We start from the raw sequence: 24,448 nt of genomic DNA on the forward strand, positions 1-24,448 counted from the left end.
TCCTCGGCAGAGTGGGAGGGGGAGTTGAAATGTTGAGCCACGGGGCGATTTGGTTGATTGGTGCGGGTGTCTCGGAGATGTTCCCTAAAGCGCTCTGCTAGGAGGCGCCCAGTCTCCCCAATGTAGAGGAGACCGCATCAGGAGCAACGGATACAATAGATGATATGAGTGGATGTGCAGGTAAAACTTTGGTGGTTGTGCAAGGCTCCTTTAGGGCCTTGGATGGAGGTGAGGGAAGAGGTGTGGGCACAGGTTTTACAGTTACTGCGGTGGCAGGGGAAAGTGCCAGGATGGGAGTGTGGGTCATAGGGGGGCGTGGACCTGACCAGGTAGTCACAGAGGGAACGGTCTTTGCAGAAGGCGGAAAAGGGTAGGGAAGGAAATATATCCCTGGTGGTGGGGTCTTTTTGGAGGTGGCGGACAACTCAGCGGATGATTTGGTTTATGCAAAGGTTTGTAGGGTGGAAGGTGAGCACCAGGGGCGTTCTGTCCTTGTTACGGTTAGAGGGCTGGGGTCCGAGGCTGGAGGTGCGGGATGTGGACGAGATGCGTTGGAGGGCATCTTTAACCATGTGGGAAGGGAAATTGCGGTCTCTAAAGAAGGAGGCCATCTGGTGTGTTCTATGGTGGAACTGCTCCTCCTGGGAGCAGATACGGCGGAGGCGGAGGAATTGGGAATACGGGATGGCATTTTTGCCCACACCTCCATCCTAGTTTCAAACTTCCAGCTCAGCACTGTCCCCATGACTTGTCCGGACTTGTCCGACCTGCCTAGCTCCTTTTCCACCTATCCACTCCACCCTCTCCTCCGTGACCTGTCACCTTCATCTCCTCCCCCACTCACCCATTGTACTCTATGCTACTGTCTCCCCACCCCCACCCTCCCCTAGCTTATCTCTCCAAGCTTCAGGCTCACTGCCTTTATTCCTGATGAAGGGCTTTTGCCCGAAACGTCGATTTTGCTGCTTGATGGATGCTGCCTGAACTGCTGTGCTCTTCCAGCACCACTAATCCAGAATCTGGTTTCCAGCATCTGCAGTCATTGTTTTTATCTCGTTGGTTTTAACCTTACGTACATATCTACTGTAAGGTACTAGATCAGTTGGAACACAGAGTGACGTCAACAGCATGGGATCATTTCGCACACTGGCTATCATAAAGGACTCTCCTCCTCAACCTCTTCCCTCACTTGAAATGCGGTGATCCTCAGATTAAACCTCTGTCCAATGAGAGGCGCTATTTCTACTTTACCTTTAAAAAGGTACTTATCACTAACAGAGAAATGCACATTGCAACCGGGGTAAAATAACAAGAGTTTGTAATGACTCAAATCTGTTAAAGACATCAATGCTGCTCGTATTGTCGCATTGTTTCTCACAACTATTGGGGTCAAAATCATGTAACTCCCTCCATACTGCATTATGGATCTAAATGAACCAAATGGACTACTGCAGTTCAAGGAGACAGCTCGCCAACACCATCTTAAAGGCTTGAGCAATATATTCTGGCGTAGACAGCAGCAAAACATCCTGTGAATACATAAAAGAAAAGTTGAGTCTGAACCAGAAAGCCACCTGTCAGAAGTAGGTGGTGATCTCTTGAAAGATGCCATATTCCTTGCTCCTATTTGCCACACATCTTTCTATATTCATCTATCTGAATAAATGCTAATAGAATGCTATTCGTGAATGACTGATAAGATTTAGAGATGTCTTTTCTTTTGAACCAAAAAAGAAAAGGCAATAGAGATAAAAAAGTATAAAAACAAGAACTATCAAATAGTTAGTATACAGAGCCAACGTTTTCAAAGGAAAGCCCAACCAGTAAAGCAAGTTCGAAAAGTTTACAACTGTGGCACTGGGAGGAAAGAAATTGAGGGAATACAGATAGATTCTAAACACTGACCAGACAGTCCTCGGGTTGCAAACGTATCCATTTGCAAGTTGTGTTGTATGCATGTCAGAAAACAATGTAGGACGACAAAGTAGCTGTTCATACGTACAGGAGCTGCTCGTATGCCAGACGTTTAAAATTACATCCCTCCATGGGATCATGTTGCTAAATATGAGCATTCACAAATCGCATGGCCATAAATCAGGGACCCTGTTATCCAAGAAAACAGACTAGGAACTTCAAACTATACACTTTGTAAGCTGATAGCTGATGTCACCACAACCAGAAATGGCTCCAAACTAACACACTGCTACCTCTCTGCTAATTCACACCTGAATTTGTATAGCTTTCAGAAATGCATTTCACTCCAGTACAATATTCTGCTTTTGAAAGACTCTGTTGATTCTGCATTGGGAAACAGTGACATCTATTCATTGAGCCTAATAATCTACTGTTGAAAGTTGCCATTGTAACAGAAAGTAACATTAAGGCAGCACTTCAAACATGTTAAAAGCATGTTTCAAAAAAATAGAAGCTCCTCATGAAATCTGACATGGATTCATGTTTCTAGCACAGTCGGCTTTCTTCTCAAAGACTCTTTCCATGCAGCTCTGTTCTACAATAACCCACAACCTTGTGCTAGCCTCTCCCTGTAGCCCTACATCTTCCTCTGCTTCAAATGTTCACCTAATAGTAGCGTGTGAATATAAAGCAGCGATAATCTTCCAATTAGTAGAACTTATGCATGCTATGCACCACTTATTCCATTTAGTTTATGCCCTCAGATACAGTAATTCATGAGCTCCTAATTCCCAAGAGAAAAAACAAATATTAAACCCATAAAACATCTTCAACCTAGAATCTTGGCAATTGTCATTTATAAACATACTTGAAGTCAAAACATAATATGGCTTCAACTTCAAACAGCTGGTCAAAAGATAAACAAAATGTGTTTATTGCTTTAACAACCAAAGATAAATCACAATACAGGAAGCACAGTCGGCAAAATGAGGCAGATAGCAAGTGCTTGCGCTGGGCTGAGACAAGGGTGTAAGCAGATCATGAACAACAAAGCATTGTAAGCAAGATCCATATCTCAAGAATCTTGACAAAAATTGTCAAACTACATTGACCAGACTGAACAAAAGCCCCAAGGATTTGACATTCAATTTTTCAAAGATACACAAGAGAATTGATAAAATGACCTGATCAAAATTCCCACAAACTCAACCCCAAAAGCAATGTCCAAAGGCAATTTATACATTCAGTATACATTTGCTGCAGAAGAGTTCAAGGTTTGAAAGGGACCACAGGGAATGGAATTGCTTCAGCATTCTTTTCAACATTTCTGTAAAGGTTTAGATTTAGATCTCTAATTAAATAAATGCATTGCCATGGCATAGCTGCAAAATATGGAGATTGCTGTATTTTGAAATATAGATGGTAGCCATGATGTGGACGTGCCAGTGTTGGACTGTTCATAACTGCTCCACAGCTACCTGATGGAGCAGCGCTCCGAAAACCAGTCCTTACAAATAAAACTGATGGACTACAACTTGGTGTTGTGAGATTTTTAACTTTGAAAGACAGAAGTAAAGGACTTGCACAGAACCCAAAGTATTAGAATTCCTTGTGGGTGATGGGCAAGTGATGTGAAAATGAAACAAGAGTCATGTGAGGGAAAACCTTTTTTTCATATAGCAAGTCGTTAGGGTATGCAATGCACTGCCTGGAAATATGGTGGAAGCAGTTCAATTGAGGCATGCAAGGTGACATTTGAGTTTTTTTTGTTAGTAATGGTGTGCAGAGATATAGGAAAAAGGCAGAAGATAAGCACTAGATAATGGAGCCAGTGGAAGCATGATGGGCCGAATGCCCTCCTTTGGCACTAATATTTGAGTTTCTGTAGATAACAACAATCTGGATAGATAAAAGGAATCAGTAGATGTTGTATATTTGAATTTTTAACAAGTTTCTGCTCATGAATCTACTTAAACCTACTTGGGCGGCACGGTGGCACAGTGGTTAGCACTGCTGCCTCACAGCGCCTGAGACCCGGGTTCAATTCCCGCCTCAGGCGACTGACTGTGTGGAGTTTGCACGTTCTCCCCGTGTCTGTGTGGGTTTCCTCCGGGTGCTCCGGTTTCCTCCCACAGTCCAAAAGATGTGCAGGGTCAGGTGAATTGGCCATGCTAAATTGCCCGTAGTGTTAGGTAAGGGGTAAATGTAGGGGTATGGGTGGGTTTCGCTTCGGCGGGTCGGTGTGGACTTGTTGGGCTGAAGGGCCTGTTTCCACACTGTAATCTAATCTAATCTAATCTAAACGGAGCCCATGGTGTTGAAGGTTGAACATTAACATTGTCAGAGGATTAGATAGCTAATAGAGTGTAGAACACGCTCATTTTGGCCTACCATGCTTTTTAAAATTAATCCCATCTACCATGCATAACCTTTTACATGGCACCTTACAAATGCCATTTGGAAATGCAAACATGGCACGAGTATTAGTTCTTCGTTATGTAGCCAACTTCGTTCATTCGCAAAGAACTCTCAACATTATTAAATATCATTTTCCTTTCACAAACTCCAGTACATTTACTGAATGGCAATTTCCAATTACATGTGATGAAGGTATGCCCTCAACAATTACTTCTAAAATTCACTCATAACAGATGTTAGGCTCACTGGTCTACATCTATTCAGAGGTCATCAGTCTGCATTTCGTCTGCCAATGCTCTACATGGATCAAAATCCTGCAATTCAGTCCCCAAGGGCATTGTGGGTTAAACTACAGCACATGGACTGCAGTGGTTCAAGGAGGAAGCTCATCACCAAGTTCTCAAAGGGAACTATCACAAGCAACAAATGCTGGCTGGCCAGAAACACCCACTTCCCACAAATGAATTTTTTTTAAAAATTACATCAGCGAAAGGTGAAGGAGCTCAAAAAGACAGTAAAAGTGTAAGGGAGAAACCTTAAAAAAAATTCAAAACCAACATTCCAATCCAGTGGAAACAGTTTATCTTTTTCCTGTTACTATCTTAAATACTTTGATCAGCTTGCCTCGTAGCCTTCTAAATTCGAGAGAAAACGGGTCCAATTTGTGTAATCTCTCCTCAAACTTAATCCCTGAAGTCCAGGCATCATCCTTATAAGCCTATGTTGTAATCACTCCAACACTCCAAAGTTGTGGTGCTCAGATCTGCTCAAAGTACTCCAAGTGGGCCGAACCAAGAACTTAAAAGACCCTATACAGGCAACAAGCAAAACAAACTTCATTTACAAAATATTTTGCAAGAATTGCAACAAACACTACATTGGACCAACAAGCAGAAAACTAGCCAACAGGATACACGAACATCAACTAGCCACAAAACAACATGACCCACTATCACTTATCCTTACATACAGATGAGGAGGGACACCACTTTGACTGAGACAACACATCCATCCTCTGTTTGACAAGCCAAACAGAGACACGCATAAGAATTCCGAAAAGCATTCCGAACTCTATCAACAAACACAGTCTTGGACCCCATCTACCACCCTCGAGAAAAGGAACAGAAAAAGACATCAACACAGGAAATGACATCACCAACCTAAGGAAATCTAAACATAAACAGAAAGCGGGACATAACACCATCGCTTCACTGGACGTTGACTGATGATGTTACCTAAATCTTTATGTTGACAAAATCTTTAAAAATGAACCTTCCAGCTCAGCAAGCAAACTTACATGGCCCCTATCCATGCCCCTCATGCTTTTTTAAACTTCTGCAAGGTCACCCCTCAGTCTCGAACGTTCCAGCCTATTCAGCCTCTCCTATAACTCAAACCCTCAAGGTCCCAGTAACATCCTTGTAAATCTTTTCTGCACCCTCTCAAGTTTAACAGCATCTTTCAGACAAAAGGACAAACGGAATTGTATGCACTATTCCAAAAGTAGCCTCACGAATGTTCTCAACAGCCGTACCATGACATCCCAACTCCTATACTCAACATTCTGACCAATAAAAGCAAGTGTGCCAAATAGCTTCGTTACCACCCAGTTGTCATGCAACTCCATTTACCTGCACTCCAAATTCTCTGTTCAGCAACACACCTCAGGGCCCTACAATTTACTGTATAAGTCCTGCCCTGGTTTGTCTTACCAAAATGCAATACCTCACATTTGTCTATATCTATAAACTCCATCTGCCATCCCTCAGCTAATTGGTGCATCTGATCAAGGCCCCATTGTACTCAGATTATCATCTCCATTGTCTACTATACCATGTATTTTGATGTTATCTGCAAACCTACTAACCATAATTCCCATTCAAATTATTTATATAAATGTTGAAAAGCAGTGGACTCAGCACCAATCTTCATGGCACAGTGCTGCTCACATGTATCCAGTTTGAAAAGCAGCCCTGTATCATACCTTCAAACCAATTTTGCATCCAACTGGCTAGTTTCCCTGAATCCCACTGATCTAACCTTACTAGCCAGTCTACCATGTGAAACCTTATCAAATGCTTTTGTAAAGTCCACGTAGACAACATCCTTGCCCTTTGTACGTTTGGAAGAAGCAGACTAAGAAACCTTGATGAACTACATGATGCCAGTGAACGTGACTGGAGTGATTCACTGCTTGTGGATGCATGCCAATCAAGAGGTGGCTTTGCCCTGGATGGTGTTGAACTCACCATGACTTGCCTGGATGAATGCAGTTCCAACAAGTGCAAATATTCCATCAGATTTACGACTTGTGCAGTGTCGAAGGTAGCTGGGCCAGCAGTCAGGAAGTTACTGTTACTCACTGCAGGATTCCAAGTTTCTGACCTGCTTTTGTAGCCTCAGTATTTATACACTAGCCTGGTTCAGTTTCTGGACACAGATCCAAGATGTTGATAGCAGGAAATTCAATGATAATACGATTGAATGTCAGGGAGCAATAAGGTTAGAATCTCTTTTATAAGAGATAGTCTTTGACTGGCACTTGCATGCTGTAAACATTACTTGCTACTTGTCATCCCAAGCCCAAGTCTGGATAGTGTCCAGTTCTTGCAAGGATAGGAAATGGACTGTTTCAGTATCTGAGTCACCAAAGGTCGTGCTGAATATTGTATAATTATTGGCGAACATCCCCCACTTCTGAACTTATGATGGAGTTTACACCATTGATACAGCAGCTGAAGATAGTCGGGCCAAAGATACTACACTGACCTCCAACAATCATAACCATCTTTTTCTGTGCCAGGCATGCCTGAAACCTGGCAACAGGTGGAGATTTCATACCATCTCCCAACCAATCCACAATGACTCTATTCTTGCTCAGACTCATTGATATCACACTCAATCAAATGTGGCTTTGATATCAAGGTAAACTGCGCACACACCCCTCTGGAATTCAACTCAATCGTCCCTGCTTGTACTAAGGCTGTAATGAGTTCAAGAGCTGAATGATCCCAGCGGAACCTAGGCCAAGCATCAGCGAGCATGTTATTGCTAAACAAGAGTTGCTCATTTGAACTCATATGGCAATAATTAGTTGACTTTGCTTTACTACATGTACACAGGACTTTTCTGGGCAATTTTCCACATTGTCAAGTGGATGTCAGTGTTGAAGTTCCATTGAAATAACTAGGCTAGAGGCACAGCAATTCTGGAGCACAAGTCTTCAATACTATTGCCAGAATGTTGGCAAAGTCCATCCTCTTTACAGTATCCAGAGGCTCCAACCATGTGATTGAATTAAATTAGCTGAAGACTGACTTCTTTGTGAGTTGAGGTAGGTCATCCACTCAGCACTTTTGGCTGAAGATTGTTACAGGTACCCACACTCAGCTTTTTCACTGATGGTCTTGGCTTCCCTATCATTAAGGGAGAGATGTGTATGGAGCAGCTCCTCCATTACATAGTTTAATTGCCCTACTGGTTTTCCAAATTCTATTACTTGCTGCTTATGCTGTTTGACATGCAAGTAATTCTGCTGCACCGGGTTGCATACCAAAAACTGAGGTGTCAAAGTGCTGCTACTAACAGGCCCTCTTGCATACTTCGTTGATCCAGGATCCCCAGGCTTGATGGAAATATTATAGGGGAATATGCCCGATCATGTGATTGCAGATCGTGTTAAAATACAATTTGCTGCTGCTGATGGTCCACAGTTCCTCATGATGTGCTATTATTGGATCTGTTTGAAGTCTATCCTATTTAGCATGGTGATAGTGCCAATCAACACCACACAGGATATTCTCAATGTGAAGGTGGAAATTAGTCTCTATCAGGACTGTGTAGTGGTCACCCTTGCTGAGTCTTGTGGACAGATGAATATGTGGCAGGTAGATGGATGAGAAAATAAAGTATGTTCATTCTTCTATAGTTCTCTCATCACTGACCACAGACCCAGTCTTGCATCTATATCCTTTAGGACTCAACCAACTCAGTGATCTCTGCTGTTGAGCCACTGTTCATGTGGGGACACTGAAGTGCCCCACCAGAGTGCACCACTGCCAAATCCCATGGTGTTCAACGCAGCGAAGAACAAATCCATTGGCTGCAGTGGGGGGCATTACATCATAATCAGGAGATTTGTGTTGACCATATGTGATCTGATACCAATACATGGGACTTCATTAGATCCAGATCCAACGTTGGGGACTCCTACGGCAATTCTCTCCTGACTGTGTACCACACTGCGACTATCTCTACTGGGCTTTTTCTGCCAGCGACACAGAACATATTCAAAGACAGAGACGGTGCTGACGATGCCTGGATATTTCCATGAGTAAGACAACATTATACAACGCAGTTGCTTAACCAGTCTAGACAGCTCTCCCAATTTTGGCACTAGCCCCCAGTTGTTAATAAGAAGGATTTTGCAGGGATTTCACCATTGCTGTTTCCAGTCTAAGCCATCTAGTTTCATTCTTTTTTTCTTTTCTAATGGTTGATGCAACTTGCTAGACCATTTCAGAGGTCAGTTGAGAGTCAACCTCATTGCTAACACAAGCAGGCCACACCTCAAGGCAGCAGCTTCTTGCCTTTCACAAGTGAACCAGATGTATTTTCACAACAATCAACAATGGTGTCACAGTTATTTTAATTCCAGATTTTTACTGAATTCAAATTACACTATCTGCCATGGTGTGATTGGAACCAAGCTACCCAGAACATTGCCTAGGGCTCTGGATTACAGGTCACATCACTAGGCCATCACCTCCTTTCACTCCTGGCTCTGCCTGGAATGAGTCATTTCTCTTAACTAAAAGTTTGCTTTTTCCATCCAGACAGGAACTTTTAGTGTCTTTTCTTAAAGAAAGGTTTTACTGATTTCATTTATTTCACAGTATTTGAATTTAATTGATCATTCTTACTGAATTAACACAAGTAGGTACAAAAGTACAAGTCTAAACTCTTGTTACTCTAAATCATTTCACCTGGTCCCAAGCACACAGCATGGAAATCCAATGTGAATCATTACGATGTATGAATTTAGCAACAGCATAGAGGACATCAGGCATGAAAACAAGGCGCAAATCAAATTAAGGCTTTAGAATTACTTTTGGCTCCAATTTTACTGGGGAGGTTTTATTCCATTTTTTTCACATCATGAATCAATTATCTATGTCTTTAATATATGAAACATAAGTATGGCACAGCCTGAATGTAGGACATTCAGACTGCAGCTTTGATTGAGCATGGAGCTACTAAATATTGGACATAAATATATAAATAATTAAATTTAACATTGTAAATCCAGTTGAACAAACTGAGCAACTCTCCTTACCTGAACACAGCTAATAATGGTGCATATACAGAGTCCCCATCATATACATATAAATGGTCCCAGCTGCACTCTGTGGCAAAATGAATGAATCGAAGTCTCAATATCGTGTTTGGCCTAGAATTTAGAAGCAAATTCAGGTTAAGGCAGTCTTCACTTACGATCAGCATTACAAACTTCCAAAAAGTTAATCTCATATCCAGCTCTATGTCTTACCAACTGTGAATTGCAGCATTGAATCACAAAATCAAGCAAGAATTATGGCAAAACCCCTGATCTATATTTTCTCGAATCAAAAACTGTTGTAATGAGTTCCAGTTGGCCTAGTTTATTACTTACATCAATGTGCATTCACCCTACAGATATGAGGCAAAAAACTCTCAATATCCCTACCCTTCCAATACCCAAACCATCCAGTGACTGCAGGAATGCAACAATTGTAAACAGGCTCAAGGAGGGAAACAAATCATGATGTGGAAACAGTCAAGCTTATTTCCTCTTGACCATAGTGGGAAAATCCTGGCATGCATTCTCCTGATCAATCTAATTCCTGTAACTGAGGAAATCCTGCTAGAGACAATGCAACTTTGGACTTTGAAGGGGAACCTCCAACATGCTACTATCTTGTCTCCTAAATCATTAAGCATGTGTTGTGATGAAGATTATTGCTGACTCCTGTATTTACTTTTCTGCTTTAGTGGGCGGAGGTCAATGAGACAGCAATTGACCAAGGGAGACATCCTGGCTTTTGTAGATACAACAGGAAACCATAACTGGGCAAAGTTCTGCATTGTTAGGCAGATACCAGAGTCATAGTTGCACTTCAGCTGATTTAGGGAAGCAATTAGCTTTGGAACACACTATTTCAGTCGCTCAGCTAAGGATGCTGTGGTTCACTACATTGACCTACTTCTTTGTCACATGAAATGAAACAAACTGGCTGGACACTGGAAATTATGACAGAAACTTTGTTAAGATTAAAAATAGGACTCCAGCACCAGCATTTGAGAGGATACAGCTGCGCAACTGTCCACGCTGAGGTAGATTAATCTCGTTATCCTGGTATAGGTCTGGATCAAAGGCTCAAACCAACTGAATAGTATATATACAGGTGAGTGATCAGCTATGTGAGCTGCTCTGATACTTCTTTAGCAGTTGCCATAGCATGACTTCTCTGACCTCCTGACAATATACAAATGGAAAATTGAGGAAAAGACATCCATTTAAAAAAAAAAATTGGGATTGTGCTTGGTAAAAGGAAGATTCAAATACTCACTGTCCTTCAATAAGCCAAGTACACTTTGTTTTGTATTTATAATTTCCAGGTCCATCAGTAAGATATCCAGATTGTCCAGTTAATCTGTAAAGTAAATCAAATTATAGTTATTGTTGGTACATTGAGAGGTTTAATACAATCAACAACATGTGAAGGTAGTGACTGAAGGAAGGATGAGATGTCTAACAAAAAGAACTACAGATAATTCTCCTATAAAGCCATAATTATGTTCCAGCAAAATCTCGCTTAATAGAAAATTGCTTATTATAAATAATGAGGCCAAGGGAAAAGTGGGGTTAGAGGCAGACGAGTAAAAATTATCTGTCATGATCGGTCAAAAGTTACCTAAAAATTCAACATAACGTATAGCACAGCCTGAATGAAGGTATAAATCAAATTTATCAATGAAACAGAAGTAGATTTAACATAAAACATTTCAAAAGTATTGTTGAAGCAGAGACAGAGAAACATTGTGGTGCATAAGGTAGACTCCGTCATTCTTGTTAAGCAAGCAATATCACACATTCTCCTCGGAGGGGAAGAAAGTGAGGACTGGAGATGCTGGAGATCAGAGTCAACAGTGTGGTGCTGGAAAAGGGCTTATGCCCGAAACATCGATTCTCCTGCACCTTGGATGCTGCCTGACCTGCTGTGCTTTTCCAGCAATGCACACTCTATTCTCTTCTCATGCTCAAAATGCTTTATAATATCTAGCTTCTCGTCCAGTGTTACAACCTTTCTTTTGTATTCACCACCCACAATTGTATCACCAAGACGCTTCTTGCTAACATTCTTGTCACTATACCCCTCCATTTTTTGAAAAAAAAGGAATAATCTAGGAATAGTGCACCTTTCACAGGAAGCTGCTCCATGTATCCCTCTCAGAAAGCTGCTCTCTTCACTGCACCGCTCACAGATTAGATTAGATTCTCTACAGTGTGGAAACAGGCCCTTCGGCCCACATCGACCCTCCGAAGAGTAAGCCACCCTCTTCCGACTAATGCGCCTAACACTATGGGCAATTTAACATGGCACATTTTTGGATTGTGGGTAGAAACCGGAGCACCCGAAGGAAACCCATGCAGACAGAGGGAGAATGTGGAAACTCCACACAGACAGTCGCCCAAGGCTGGAATCGAACCTGGGACCCTGGGCGCTGTGAGGCAGCAGTGCTCACCACTAAGCCAGAGTGCCTCCCACAGAAAGCTGCTCTGTTGGCAGCTGACATCGATTCATGCACAGGATGGCACGAAGACCAGCGTTGACATCAGCGCACACACACAACGGTGTGGAGACTACAGCATGGACATTGGCGCATGGGTAGAAACAAAGAACATGAAATGATCACCACCTGAATCGTACTATTGCGAGCAGAGGTGAGCATTCTCAAAAATACCGTTCCTTCATTTCGCAGCAACATTATAACCAAATCACGCTACCAGAATGAGCATTAGCCAAGAACTATCTGAATTGAGTTGAATTTATTGTCACGTGTACCAAGGCACAGTGAAAAGCTTTGTCTTGCAAGCAATACAGGCAGATCACAGAGTTAAGTAGCATAGATAAGTAAATAATAGGTAAACAGCGGCAAAAACAAAAACACAGATATAGGCGAATGTTAAGAGTCTGAGAGTCCATTCAGTATTCCAACAACAGGAGGGTAGAAACTGTTTCAAAACAAGCTGTTGCATGTGTTCAGGCTTCTGTACCTTTTCCCCAATGGTAGAGGTTGTAGAAAAACATTGCCAGGGTGGGATGGATCTTTGAGAATGTTGGCGGCCTTTCCTTGACATTGGGCCTGGTAGATGGATTCTGTAGATGGGAGGTTGGCCTTTGTGAATTTCTGGGCTGAGTTCACCACTCTCTGTAACCATCTCCGATCTTGAATAGTACAGTTCCCAAACTAGGCAGTGATACATTCAGACAGAATGCTCTCGATAGCACACATTGGCAAGGGTATTCGCCACCATGCCAGATTTCCTCAGCTGCCTGAGGAAAGAGAGACGCTGTGAGGTCTTTGTAACCAGTGCGTTTAGATGAAGAGTCCAAGAAAGCTTGCAGATGACCACTCCCAGGAGCTTGACACTCTCCATTTGTTCCACCTCTGTGCTGTTAAAACGTATGGGGGCATGAGTGACATCCCGCCCAAAGTCAATAATGAGTTCCTTGATTTTGCCGGCATTGAGAGCAAGGTTATTCTCAGTGCACCATTTTTCCAGGTCTTCCACCTCCCATCTGTAGTCTGTTTCATCGCCATCTGAAATTCGACCGACTATGGTGGTGTCATCGGTGAACTTGCAAATACCATTAGTCTGGTACTTGGCGACACAGTCATGGGTATACATTGAGTACAGTAGGGGGCTGAGTGCGCATTCTTGGGGTGAGGCTCCAGTGGTGACTGTTAGAGAGGATGAAATATTGTCCCCAGTCTTCACTGATAGTGGCCTGTGGGTCAGGAAACTGAGGATCTAGTTGTAGAGGATGGGGCTTAGTCTGAGATCACTAAGTTCAGTGATCAGTCTCGAAGGGATAATACTGTTGAAGGCTGAACTGTAGTCAATGAGTAGGATTCTTACGTTGGTTCTTGGTGTCAAGATGTACTGGTCATGGTTCCAGACAGTAGGGAGAGTGTGATATAAATGGGAATGTAACATTAATTGGGTAAACCTCTGCAATTTGGCAGATACCAGCACCATAACTACACTTGAACAAAGTTGTGAGACATATCTGAACAAGCTAATTAAAAATATCTTCCATCTCAATCTAACCCACAAAATTCCAAAAAATATCCCACAATAAATAGTTGTTTGTTAAGAGCATAACACGAGTAGTGATAAAAAAGACATTTTGTCAAAGCTTGTCATCTTGCATTCATCAGGACAATTCCCAAGAAATAACTCAGTGAAAACAACAGTTATCCTGTATGAAGGGAGTGGGGAGGAAAGAAAATATGACTCATTATCTAGTACATTATCCAACGCAATGCCTATACCAGAGTCCACTTGCCAATCAACCAGCACTTTCCTCTCATACAGTAAACACTTAGTTTTCCCTCTTACTTGCACTTATCAGAACATGCAAGAATTCTAAAGAGAAAAACGTTCAACAAAATGTCTTTTTTCCCCAGTAATCTTATTGTAATCTGGCAAGTGAATGCAAAGACTGCTTTATTTTATTACAATCAATATTTACATTCCGAAAAACAATAAGTTTGCAATTTCCTCAGCTGTCAATGTGCATTGTTGCTCCTGCAGAATTAATTAGTCAACTTGTAACTGCAGTTATATGAGACAACGCGCTACTCTCAGATCCTGAGTACTATTTAACATTAATAAGTGCAGCCCATGTTAACAATCTCTCCCACAGTTTAATTCAAACTACTCAATACACAATGTGGAAACTGGCAAAACAATACTCATGTTTTGGGACATTCCACAATCTTCCACAAATGCATGCAAGGCTGCAGCTATCTGCAACTTTTTCTGCAAGGAAATAAGCACTAATGAAATTCTGATTAAAAGCTCCACAATTTAATATAAATCATGGGAAACATTGAAGTGTCTGAGGCAAAGCAGCACAAGGCCAATACACATGTTGAGGATCTAAGCTATTGAGTCCATTTTAACAGGAACTCCCTCAATTTTCCAGACTACTAAAATCAGGGCCCTGCTGCTCTGTATGACAGTCATAAAGTCATAGAGATGTACAGCACGGAAGCAGACCCTTTGGTCCAACTCATCCATGCCAATCAGATATCCCAACCCAATCTAGTCCCACCTGCCAGAACCCGACCCATATTCCTCCAAACCTGTTCATATACCCATCTAGACTCCTGTTAACTGCTGCAATTGTACCAGCCTTCACCACTTCCTCTGGCAGCTCATTCCATACATGTACCACCCTCTGCGTGAAAATTTTGCCCCTTACGTCTCTTTTATATCTTTTCCCTCTCACCCTAAACCTATATCCTCTCGTTCTAGATTCCCCCAGCCCAGGGAAAAGACCTTGTCTATTTACCCTATCCATGCCCCTCATAATTTTATAAACCTCTATAAGGTCACCCCTCAGCCTCCAATGTTCCAGGGGAAGGAGCCCCAGCCTATTCAACTTCTCCCTATTAGGTCAAATTTTCCAACCCTGGCAACATGTTTGTATACCTTTTCTGAATCCTTTCAAGTTTCACAATATCCTTCCGATTGGAAGGAGAGTTTTTTGAAGTAACAAAGAGGCTTGATGACAGAGCAGTAGACATGATCTATGTGAACTTCAGTTAGGCATTTGACAAGGTTGCCCATGGGAGACTGGTTAGCAAGGTTTGGAAGGAGAGTTTTTTGAAGTAACAAAGAGGCTTGATGACAGAGCAGTAGACATGATCTATGTGAACTTCAGTTAGGCATTTGACATGGGAGACTGGTTAGCAAGGTTAGATCTCATGGAATACAGGGAGAACTAGCCATCTGGATACAGTACTGGTTCAAAAGGTAGAAGACAGAGGGTGGTGGTGGAGGGTTGTTTTTCAGACTGGAGGCCAGCGACCAGTGGAGTGCTACAAGGATCGGTGCTGGGTTCACTACTTTTCGTCATTTATATAAATGATTTGGATGTTAGCAGAAGAGGAATAGTTAGTAAATTTGCAGATGACACCAAAATTGGAAGCATAGTGGATAGCGAGAAGGTTACCTCTGATTACAATGGGACCTTGATTAGATGTGCCAATGGGCTGAGAAGTGGCAGATGGAGTTTAATTTAGATAAATGCAAGATGCTGCATTTTGGGAAAGCAAATCTTTGCAGGACTTATACACTTAATGGTAAGGTCCTAGGGAGTGTTGCTTAACAAAGAGACCTTGGAGTGCAGGTTCATAGTTCCTTGAAAGTATAGTCACAGGTAGATAAGATAGTGAAGAAGGCGTTTGGTATGTTTTTCTTTATTGGCCAGAGTACTGAGCATAGGAGTGGCTGTACAGGACATTGGTTTGGCCACTGTTGAAATAGTGTGAGCTATTCTGTTCTCCTCACATGCAACTGTTGTGACTCTGCTCTGCTTCTCATCAGATTCATCTTAAAAGTAAACCATTGCAATCTATTTCCTTCTCAACATGAGAATTGCATCGTATACTGTTAAGATTTAAGAATTCTAGTCTGCTGCTGTATTGTTTGGGCGCTGAATAGAAGTATGTACTCTTCAAAGCTAAAATCTAATCACCTCTTGAGCTCCAATGTGATATCATAAGTATACAACATGGATGGCTCTTGTAGTGCAGTGGCAGAATCCCGACCTTTGTGCCAGGAGACCCAGGTTCAAGTCTCACCTGTTCAAGAGATGTGCAAGAACAACTCTGTACAGGTTGATTGAAAAATCATTTATTTTACAACACATAAGGGATCATTCAGTCTATTATATCTGTCAGTGTTTTGAACAGCAATCCAATTAACTCCTTGCTCCATTTTTTTCTATTGCAAATGTCTCCTTTTCAGGAATAGATTCAAATCTTCTGTCACTGAGGCAATGAACTTTGAACAAAAATATCAGTAAGAAGGGATAGTTATGAGTATTGTGGTCAAGAGGTCTCATGGAGACGGTAAATAGCAACTAATATTCGGGCACACAAGAATAAGGCAATGAACATGCCTAACTGAGGTCCTGATTACTTTCTAATGTAATTATCATCAGTGTATTCTTGATTAATTTGATGAAGATCAGGATGGACTACAGGTTTAACTAAGACTAAGCAACTACAGCAGATAATCACAGAGTGCTGTCAAAATTCAGCAGGTGTGGCAGGTCTGCAGGAAGAGAAACAGAGTTAATGTTTCAGCTCCAGCATGTCTCCTTATGTGACTAATGACAGTAAATTCCGAAGGTGAACATGATCAGCATAATGTATTCAAATGAACTCCAAAGGGATTGCTCAGTGATCATATATTTCATGCACACTTCTGCATTAACAGTATCATATAGAGTCTGAACTGGAAAACTGCCAAAGTGGTCTGGTTAGTTTTGCAGGTCAGCAATCAATCTTATCAATTATGTTAAGGACAAGCCTTTGTACGCAACTGAATCAGAGAGATCGCGTCTCAGCAATACAGAGATATGTTCTCCCTGCACATACTAGAACAAAACATTAAACTAAATACAGTCTTGAGTAGTTTGAAAAAGAATAAGGGCTTGTTCGAAATCTAGTGAATCACCACCCTAAGACTCAAAATTAACAAAACATTGTACTAGCGAAATGGTGAAAATCTCAAACCAGTGGAGGCCTAAAAACACTCAATTTCACCAAGATTATTAAATGTCAGGACAAGGTACAGGAAAGAAATCTAAAACAAACTGTAATCTAAGGGGATACTAGTTTTGCACCAAAATAAAGTTCTGCTTAGGCCATATCTGGAGACTGAGAGATGATCTAGAAGAAATTATTGGCCTTAGAACAAATGCAAAATGATAGCTGGGGACTAATGATTACATTGTAATGAGTGATTAAACAAACTAGAGCTGTATCTGACATTTGAAAACTTGAGAGTGAATTTAATTCAAGTGTTCAAGATATGAAAGAGAATTCTAAGGTGAGTCAAGAGAAACTCTTTTTGCTGGTTAAAAGCTAAGACGGAGAATATAACATCAAGTCAAAGTTGACATTTTAAGGGTCATGTTCAGAAACACAAAAGATGGTAGGAATTTGCAGTTTTCTTCTATTGACAGGAACTGACACTTCACTAACTGTAAACTGCAATTCTGATTATTTAAAGATGTTTGTGAATCAAAGTAATTACAACATATGAGACAAAAGCAGATGTATATGGAGTTCGGTTTCAGGCAAAAACTACATTGTATATCAGGAGAACCCATTACACCATGAAATTGCACTGCAGAAATTTTCCTGAAATCAAGCAGATGTAAAGCAATTGTACGAAGCTGATTTATTTTGGTCTTCTTTATAGTTAGTAATGCCTGTCCTTTTGGTTTCATATTCTTTGCTCTAATATTGAGCAAAACTTTGATATAAAATTTAGAAAACATAGCCAGAGGGTATCAGACTATGATTTGACTCAGGTTAACTGAGGACTTCTTTGTTACAGTGACGTCATCCATAGTTCAAACGCATAAGCCCATGGCAGTCAATTTACTTTGATGCTACGAAGGGAACAGTTGAACTTCAGTGTCTTTTAACATTGAACAATGCTGCTGTTTTTCAAATTATTAGTCATCAAAGAATGCGGCAAGCAAAAAGTCAGAAGTTAAGGATGATTGCCTGAGATAAATCAATCGGTACAAATAAATCTTAATAGCTCCTCATACATGTCAATTTGGTTATGAGAAACAAACTACACAGTTTCTACGACTGAACTCAAATTAAAGCGTGAGAGCAGCAGAATTCGGCCATTCAGCCCAGTGAGTCTGCTCTGCCATTTGATCATGGCTATTATGTGTCTCAATCCCATTCTCCTGGATCCCCTTAACAATTAAGAACCGCTCCTCCCCAACCCACTCCCCAACTCTCTCTTAAATACACTCAATGACCTATTACCACAGAGAGCTATGGAGGCTGAGGTCCACAAATACACCCCCCCCACCCCACCCCCAGCTGAAACATTCCTCCTTATCTCAGTGCTAAAGCATCATCCCTTCACCTGAGGCTGTGCCCCCTGCCCCCCGGATGTTAGTCTCTCCGACTACAGGAAGCATCTTCTCTACATCCACTTTATCCAGGCCTCTCAGTATTCTATAAGTTCTAAACAGAACCTTCTTATCCTTCTAATTCCAAATATAAATCCAGAGTCGTCAGCTGGTCCTCACATGACAAGCCCTTCATCCCCAGGATAATTCTTCTAAACTCCTGTGGACCCCCCTCCAATGCTAATACATTCTTCCTTAGATCTTTGTGCTAAAAGTAAGTGTGTACAAGACTTAGTTAACCAGAATGTTCTCCAACTGAAAACTATGGATCAACCAGGAGATCCATTCCCTACTGAAGTCCCGGTCAGAGATGTGCAAGTCAGGCAACTCTGACATATACAGGCAATGCAGGCACAACCTTCATCAGAGACTCCAAGAGGCAATACCAAGCCACGCTTGATACCCAGACCAATCACACAGAAACCCATCGTTTGTGGCTAGTCTTAAACAACAATGGGCTGTTTGAAATCGAACAGAATCATAGGCAAAAATACATCCCGACCCAACGCGCTCAATGCCTTTGACACTTGCTTTCAGTGGAAGGTCCGTGAAACAATGTTAAACACCCCAATGTCCTTGAATGCACCCGTACCCACGGTCACCATCTCAAACAAACATCAGCCTTCTTGAGAGTGAACACATGGAAAGCAACCAGCCCGGATGGAAACCCGAGCCATGCACTCAGCCTGTTGCAACAGCTGGCAGTAGTATTTGCAGATATCTTTAACCTCTTCTTAACTACAATCAGAAGTCTCCTGCCTGCTTCAAGACGACCATGACCATCCTGGTGCCAAAGAAAAATCATGTAGTGTGTCTCAACAACAACCCGATGGCTCTGACCTCCATACTTACAAAGTGCTTCGACAGGTTAGTCATGGCTCACCTCAAATCCAACCTCTCAAACTACCGTGACACTTTGCAATTTGCCTATCGGTGCAACAGATCCATAGCAGACACCATCTCCCTGGCCCTAATCTCATACCTGGAACATCTGGGTAACAATGATACCTACATTAGGATCTTATGTATTGACCAGAATTCCACCTTTCATGCCATAATTCCAAACAAACTCATCTCTAAACTCTGAGAACTAAGTCTCAGCTTCTCCCCTCTTACTGGATCCTTCACTTCCCGAGTCATAGGTTGTAATCAGTTAGAACAGATGACACCACCTCTTCCACCATAATCCTCAACACCAGTGCCCCACAAGTCTGCGTAGTCAGCCCTCTACTATGCTCCTCATACACTCACAACAGTGTGGCCAAATTCAGCCCCAACTCCATTAAAAAGTCTGTGCTGATACCACCATTGTAGGCTGGATCTCAAACAACGACGAGACAGAAAACAGGAGAGAGATTGAGCACTTAGCAGCATGGTGCAAAGACAACAATCTCTCCATCAATGTCAGTAAAACAATGGAACTGGTCTTTGACTTCAGAAGCAGAATGGAGGGCACTGTCTGCATCAACGGTGCCAAGGTACAAATGGTTGAGAGCCTGTTCCTGGGAGGGTGGGTTACCAACAATCAATCCTGATTCACCGATGTCGACAACAATCAAGAAAGCATGACAATGTCTCTACGTCTTCAGGAGGCTAAGGAAATTTGGCATGTCTATCAGGATTCTTGACAACTTTAATAGAAGAAACATGGAAAGCATTTTATGTGGATGCATCACAGCACAGAACATAGAAAAGTACAGCAAAGAACAGGTCCTTTGGTCCACGATGTTGTGCCGAGACTTAATCCTAATGTAAAATATAGTAACATAACTTACGCACCCCTCAACTCACTGCTATCCATGTGCATGTACAGCAATCGCTTAAGTCCCCAATGACTCTGCTTCCACCACCACACTTTGCAACGCATTCCATGCATTCACAACTCTCTGCATAAAGAACCTACCTCTGGCGTCTCCTTTATACCTTCCTCCTAATATCTTCAAACTATGACTTCTCATACCAGTCAATCCTGCCCTGGGGAAAAGTCTCTGGCTATTGACTCTGTCTATTCCTCTAATTGTTTTGTACACCTCGATCAGGTCTCCTCTCTTCCTCCTCCTCTCCTGAGAGAAAGGTCTAAGCTTATTCAAACTTTCCTCATAAGGCAAGCCCTCCAGTCCAGACAACATCCTGGTAAACCTTCTTTGCACCCTCTCCAAAGCCTCTGGTCGCCCTACCTATAGAACTGGACACAATATTCCAACTGTGGTCTCACCAGGAACTTGCAGAGCTGCAGCAAAACCTCATGGCTCTTCAACTCAATCCCCCTGTTAAGCAAAGCCAAAACACCATATGCTTTGTTAACAATCCTATCCACTTGGGTGGCAACTTTGAGGGATCTATGTACTTGCACACCCAGATCCCTCTGTTCCTTCATATTGCCAAGAATTCTGTCTTTAATCCTGTATTCAGCCTTCGATTTCAACCTTCCAAAATGCATTACTTCACATTTATCTAGGTTGAATTCCATCTGCCATTTCTCAGCCCAGCTCTGCATCCTGTCTATGTCGCACTGTAGCGTGCAACAGCCCTCTGTACTATCGACAATACCTCCAACCTTTGTGTCATCTGCAAATTTATTAACCCACCCCTCAACCTCCTCATCCAAGTCATTTATAAAAACGACAAAGAGCAGAGGCCGAAGAACAGAGCCCTGTGGGACCCCACTCAACACTGTCCTCCAGGCAGAATACTTTCCATCTAAAACCAATCTCTGCCTTCTATCAGCCAGCCAATTCTGAATCTAGATAGCCAAATCTCCCTGTATGCCAGAATTCCTGGCTTTATGAATGAGCCTACCATGGGGAACCCCATCAAATGCCTTGCTGAAGACCATATACACCACATCCACTGCTTGACCGTCGTCGACTTGTCTTGACATCTCCTCAAAGAACTCAATAAGATTCATGAGGCATGATCTGCTCCTCACAAAGTTATGCTGACTGCCTTTAATCACAGTATGCTTTGCCAAACAGTCAAAAATCCTATTCCTCAGAATTCTTTCCAAAACTTTGCTGACCACAGACATAAGACTGACTGGTCTGTAATTGCCAGGGATTTCCCTATTACCCTTCTTGAAAAGAGGAACATTCGCCTCCTTCCAATCCTCCGGTACGACTCCTGTGGAGAGTGAGGAGATTATCCTCACCAGCGGCTTAGCAACCTCCTTTCTCGCTTCCCGGAGCAGCCTAGGATAAATCTGGTCCGGCCGTAGGGACTTATCAATCTTAATGTTTTCCAAAATTCCTAGCACATTAACTTCATCAATCTTGATCTGGTAAGACTGTTTCCCAGCTCCTCTAAGTTTTCATTTACAACAGGTTCCCTTTCCTTGGTGAAAACTGAAGCAAAAAACTCGCTTAGAGCTTCCCCTATCTGCTCAGATGGTTTGACAACTGTTATTCCCAACATCGCAAGAAACTTCAGAGGGTTGCAAACACAGCCGAATCCATCAAGCAAAGCAGCCTTCCACCCAATGACTCCATCTACACTTCCTGCTGCCTCGGGAAAGCAACCAGCATAATAAAAGAACTTCCCCAGTTATACACTCCTTTCATCCTCTTCTATCGGGCAGAAGATACAATGGTTTGTAAACACATACAAATAGATTCAAAAACAGCTTCATTCCAGCTGTTATCAGACTCTTGAATGGACCTGTCAAATGTTCATGCTGATCTCTCTCTGCACTTTCTTGGTGGTTCTGACACCATTCTGTGCTTTGTTCTGCTATGCTAATGCATTTTGTATGGTACAATCTGCCTGTATAGCATGCAACACAACACTTTTCACTGCACGTCAGTACATGTGACAACAATAAGTCAAACTGCTCAATATTCCAAATGTGGTATGACCACAGCCCTTATACATCTTGCACATGTGATCTTGCATTCTAGCCCTCTTGAAATAAATGCTAACATTGCTTTTGCATTCCTAATTGCCCAGTGAACCTGCGTGTTAACCTTAACCAAATCCTGATCTAGGACTCTCAAGTCTCTGTGCTTCAGATTACCAAGCCTTTCCACATTTACAAAATAGTCCATGCCTCTATTCTTCCTTCCAAAGTGCATAACGTCACACTTAGCCATATTGTATCCCATCTGCCACTCTTCGCCCACTCTTCTTGCCTGTCCAAGTCCTTCTGTAGTCTCCTCACTTCGTCAACACTACTTATCCCACCACCCATCTTTGTGTCATCAGCAAACTTAACAATAATGCCCTCAGTCCCTTCAGCCAGATTGTTAACATACAACGTGCAAACCTTTTGGAGCGCTGCTCCTTCATCATGTAAAGTCTCCCACCTCAGCAGTCTAAAAGCTTGTGAGTTCAATTTAACCTGCTGGACTATAACCTGGTGTCATGTTACTTCAGAAAATAATTGAATTAATGGCTTTGTATGCTCCCAAATGGTCCTAGATAAGTTCACCAGAAATCTATTTGTCTTTTCACTACCCCCAAACTCAATTAGTTGTACATGATAACATCCACTCATGTTTTAGTGGGGTCAATAATTATGAGTGATTCACATTTCACGCCTTAATCTAACATTATAAAGGCTTTCACTGGTCTAGATCAGCTAGGAGGACTGTAGGTATCTACCGCACTCTGAAAAAACTTTCCTCGCATGTCTCCTTTAAACTTCCCCCTCTCACCTTAAACCTAGTTTTACTCATCCGAGAGAACGAGATCTTTCTGGACAAGACCTTCAGCGATGTTATTACACCAATCATGCCAGAAGAGAGCAGATGATGAGGAAGGCGGAGAGGAGACAGGTGCAAGAGACCCCGGGAGAAGTACCTGTCAGGAACAAGTTGAAGCTTTTGGAAGCAGAGACTGATGACACTGCCAGTTCGCAAGGCGGCCAAGTTTGTCAATCAAAAGTTGCCGCAGAGGCAGAGCGGAAGAGTCGGACATCGCACAGAGCTGTTGTAATAGGGGACTCCATCGTGAGAGGAACTGACCGGGGTTTTTGTGGCAGCAGACGGGATTTAAGGATGGTGTGTTGCCTTCCTGGTGCTAGAGTGAAAGCCATCGTGTATAGAGTGCAGGAAATCCTCAAGGATGAGGGTGAAGAGCCAGAGGTGGTGGTACATGTCGGCACAAATGATGTTGGGAAGAAGAGGAGGAACATACTACAGCGAGACTTTGGAGAACTAGGAAGAAGGCTGAAAAGCAAGACGTCCAAGGTGGTTATCTCCGGTTTGCTTCCAGTTCCTCGGGCTAGTGTGGCCAGAAACAGGGAGATAATGGACTTGAACGTGTGGTTGGGGAACTGGTGCAGGAAGCAAGGATTTAAGTTCTTGGATCACTGGGGTATATTTTGTGGTAAACATAAATTCTACAAGAGAGACGGCTTGCACCTTAATAGATGAGGGACCAGCATTCTTGCAGGCAGGTTTTCTACTGCAACACCGCTACATTTAAACTAAGTAGCGGGGGGGAGGGGACAAGCTGGATGTTTAAAAAGGAAATTGAAGGGAAAGTTAGAACAAGAGAAGTCAAGAAAGACAACTGTATTAATGAGGCAGAAAACTCGGAAAGGCATCATGCTGTAAGGTTGAGTGAAATAAGGGTTGATGGGAAGGGTGAGAGCAGTAACAAATTAAAAATACTATACATGAATGCACGAAGCATTAGACATAAGATGGATGAGCTTGAGGCTCTTTTGGAAATTGGCAGATACGATATTGTGGGGATAACTGAGACGTGGCTTCAAGTGGACAGGGCCTGGGAAATGAATATTCAAGGATACACGTGCTACCGTAAGGACAGACTGATGGGCAGAAGGGGTGGGGTGGCCTTGTTGGTAAGGAAGGATATTCAGTCCCTTGCGC

At 42.3% G+C, this 24,448-nt stretch overlaps 1 protein-coding gene across 1 annotated transcript in view; it reads right to left on the minus strand.

Annotated features, from left to right (window-relative positions):
* Window positions 1-24,448, minus strand: part of atrn (attractin) — a 397,885-nt gene that overhangs the window by 319,699 nt on the left and 53,738 nt on the right. The window contains exons 2-3 of the mRNA XM_043706341.1: window positions 10,941-11,024; window positions 9,668-9,781 (exon numbers count right to left, since the gene is read on the minus strand). Of these exons, the coding sequence (XP_043562276.1) occupies window positions 9,668-9,781; window positions 10,941-11,024 (198 nt within the window). The remainder of the gene's footprint in view (window positions 1-9,667; window positions 9,782-10,940; window positions 11,025-24,448) is intronic.

Source organism: Chiloscyllium plagiosum, chromosome 1, assembly GCF_004010195.1.
Source record: "Chiloscyllium plagiosum isolate BGI_BamShark_2017 chromosome 1, ASM401019v2, whole genome shotgun sequence".
NCBI classification, from domain to species: domain Eukaryota; kingdom Metazoa; phylum Chordata; class Chondrichthyes; order Orectolobiformes; family Hemiscylliidae; genus Chiloscyllium; species Chiloscyllium plagiosum.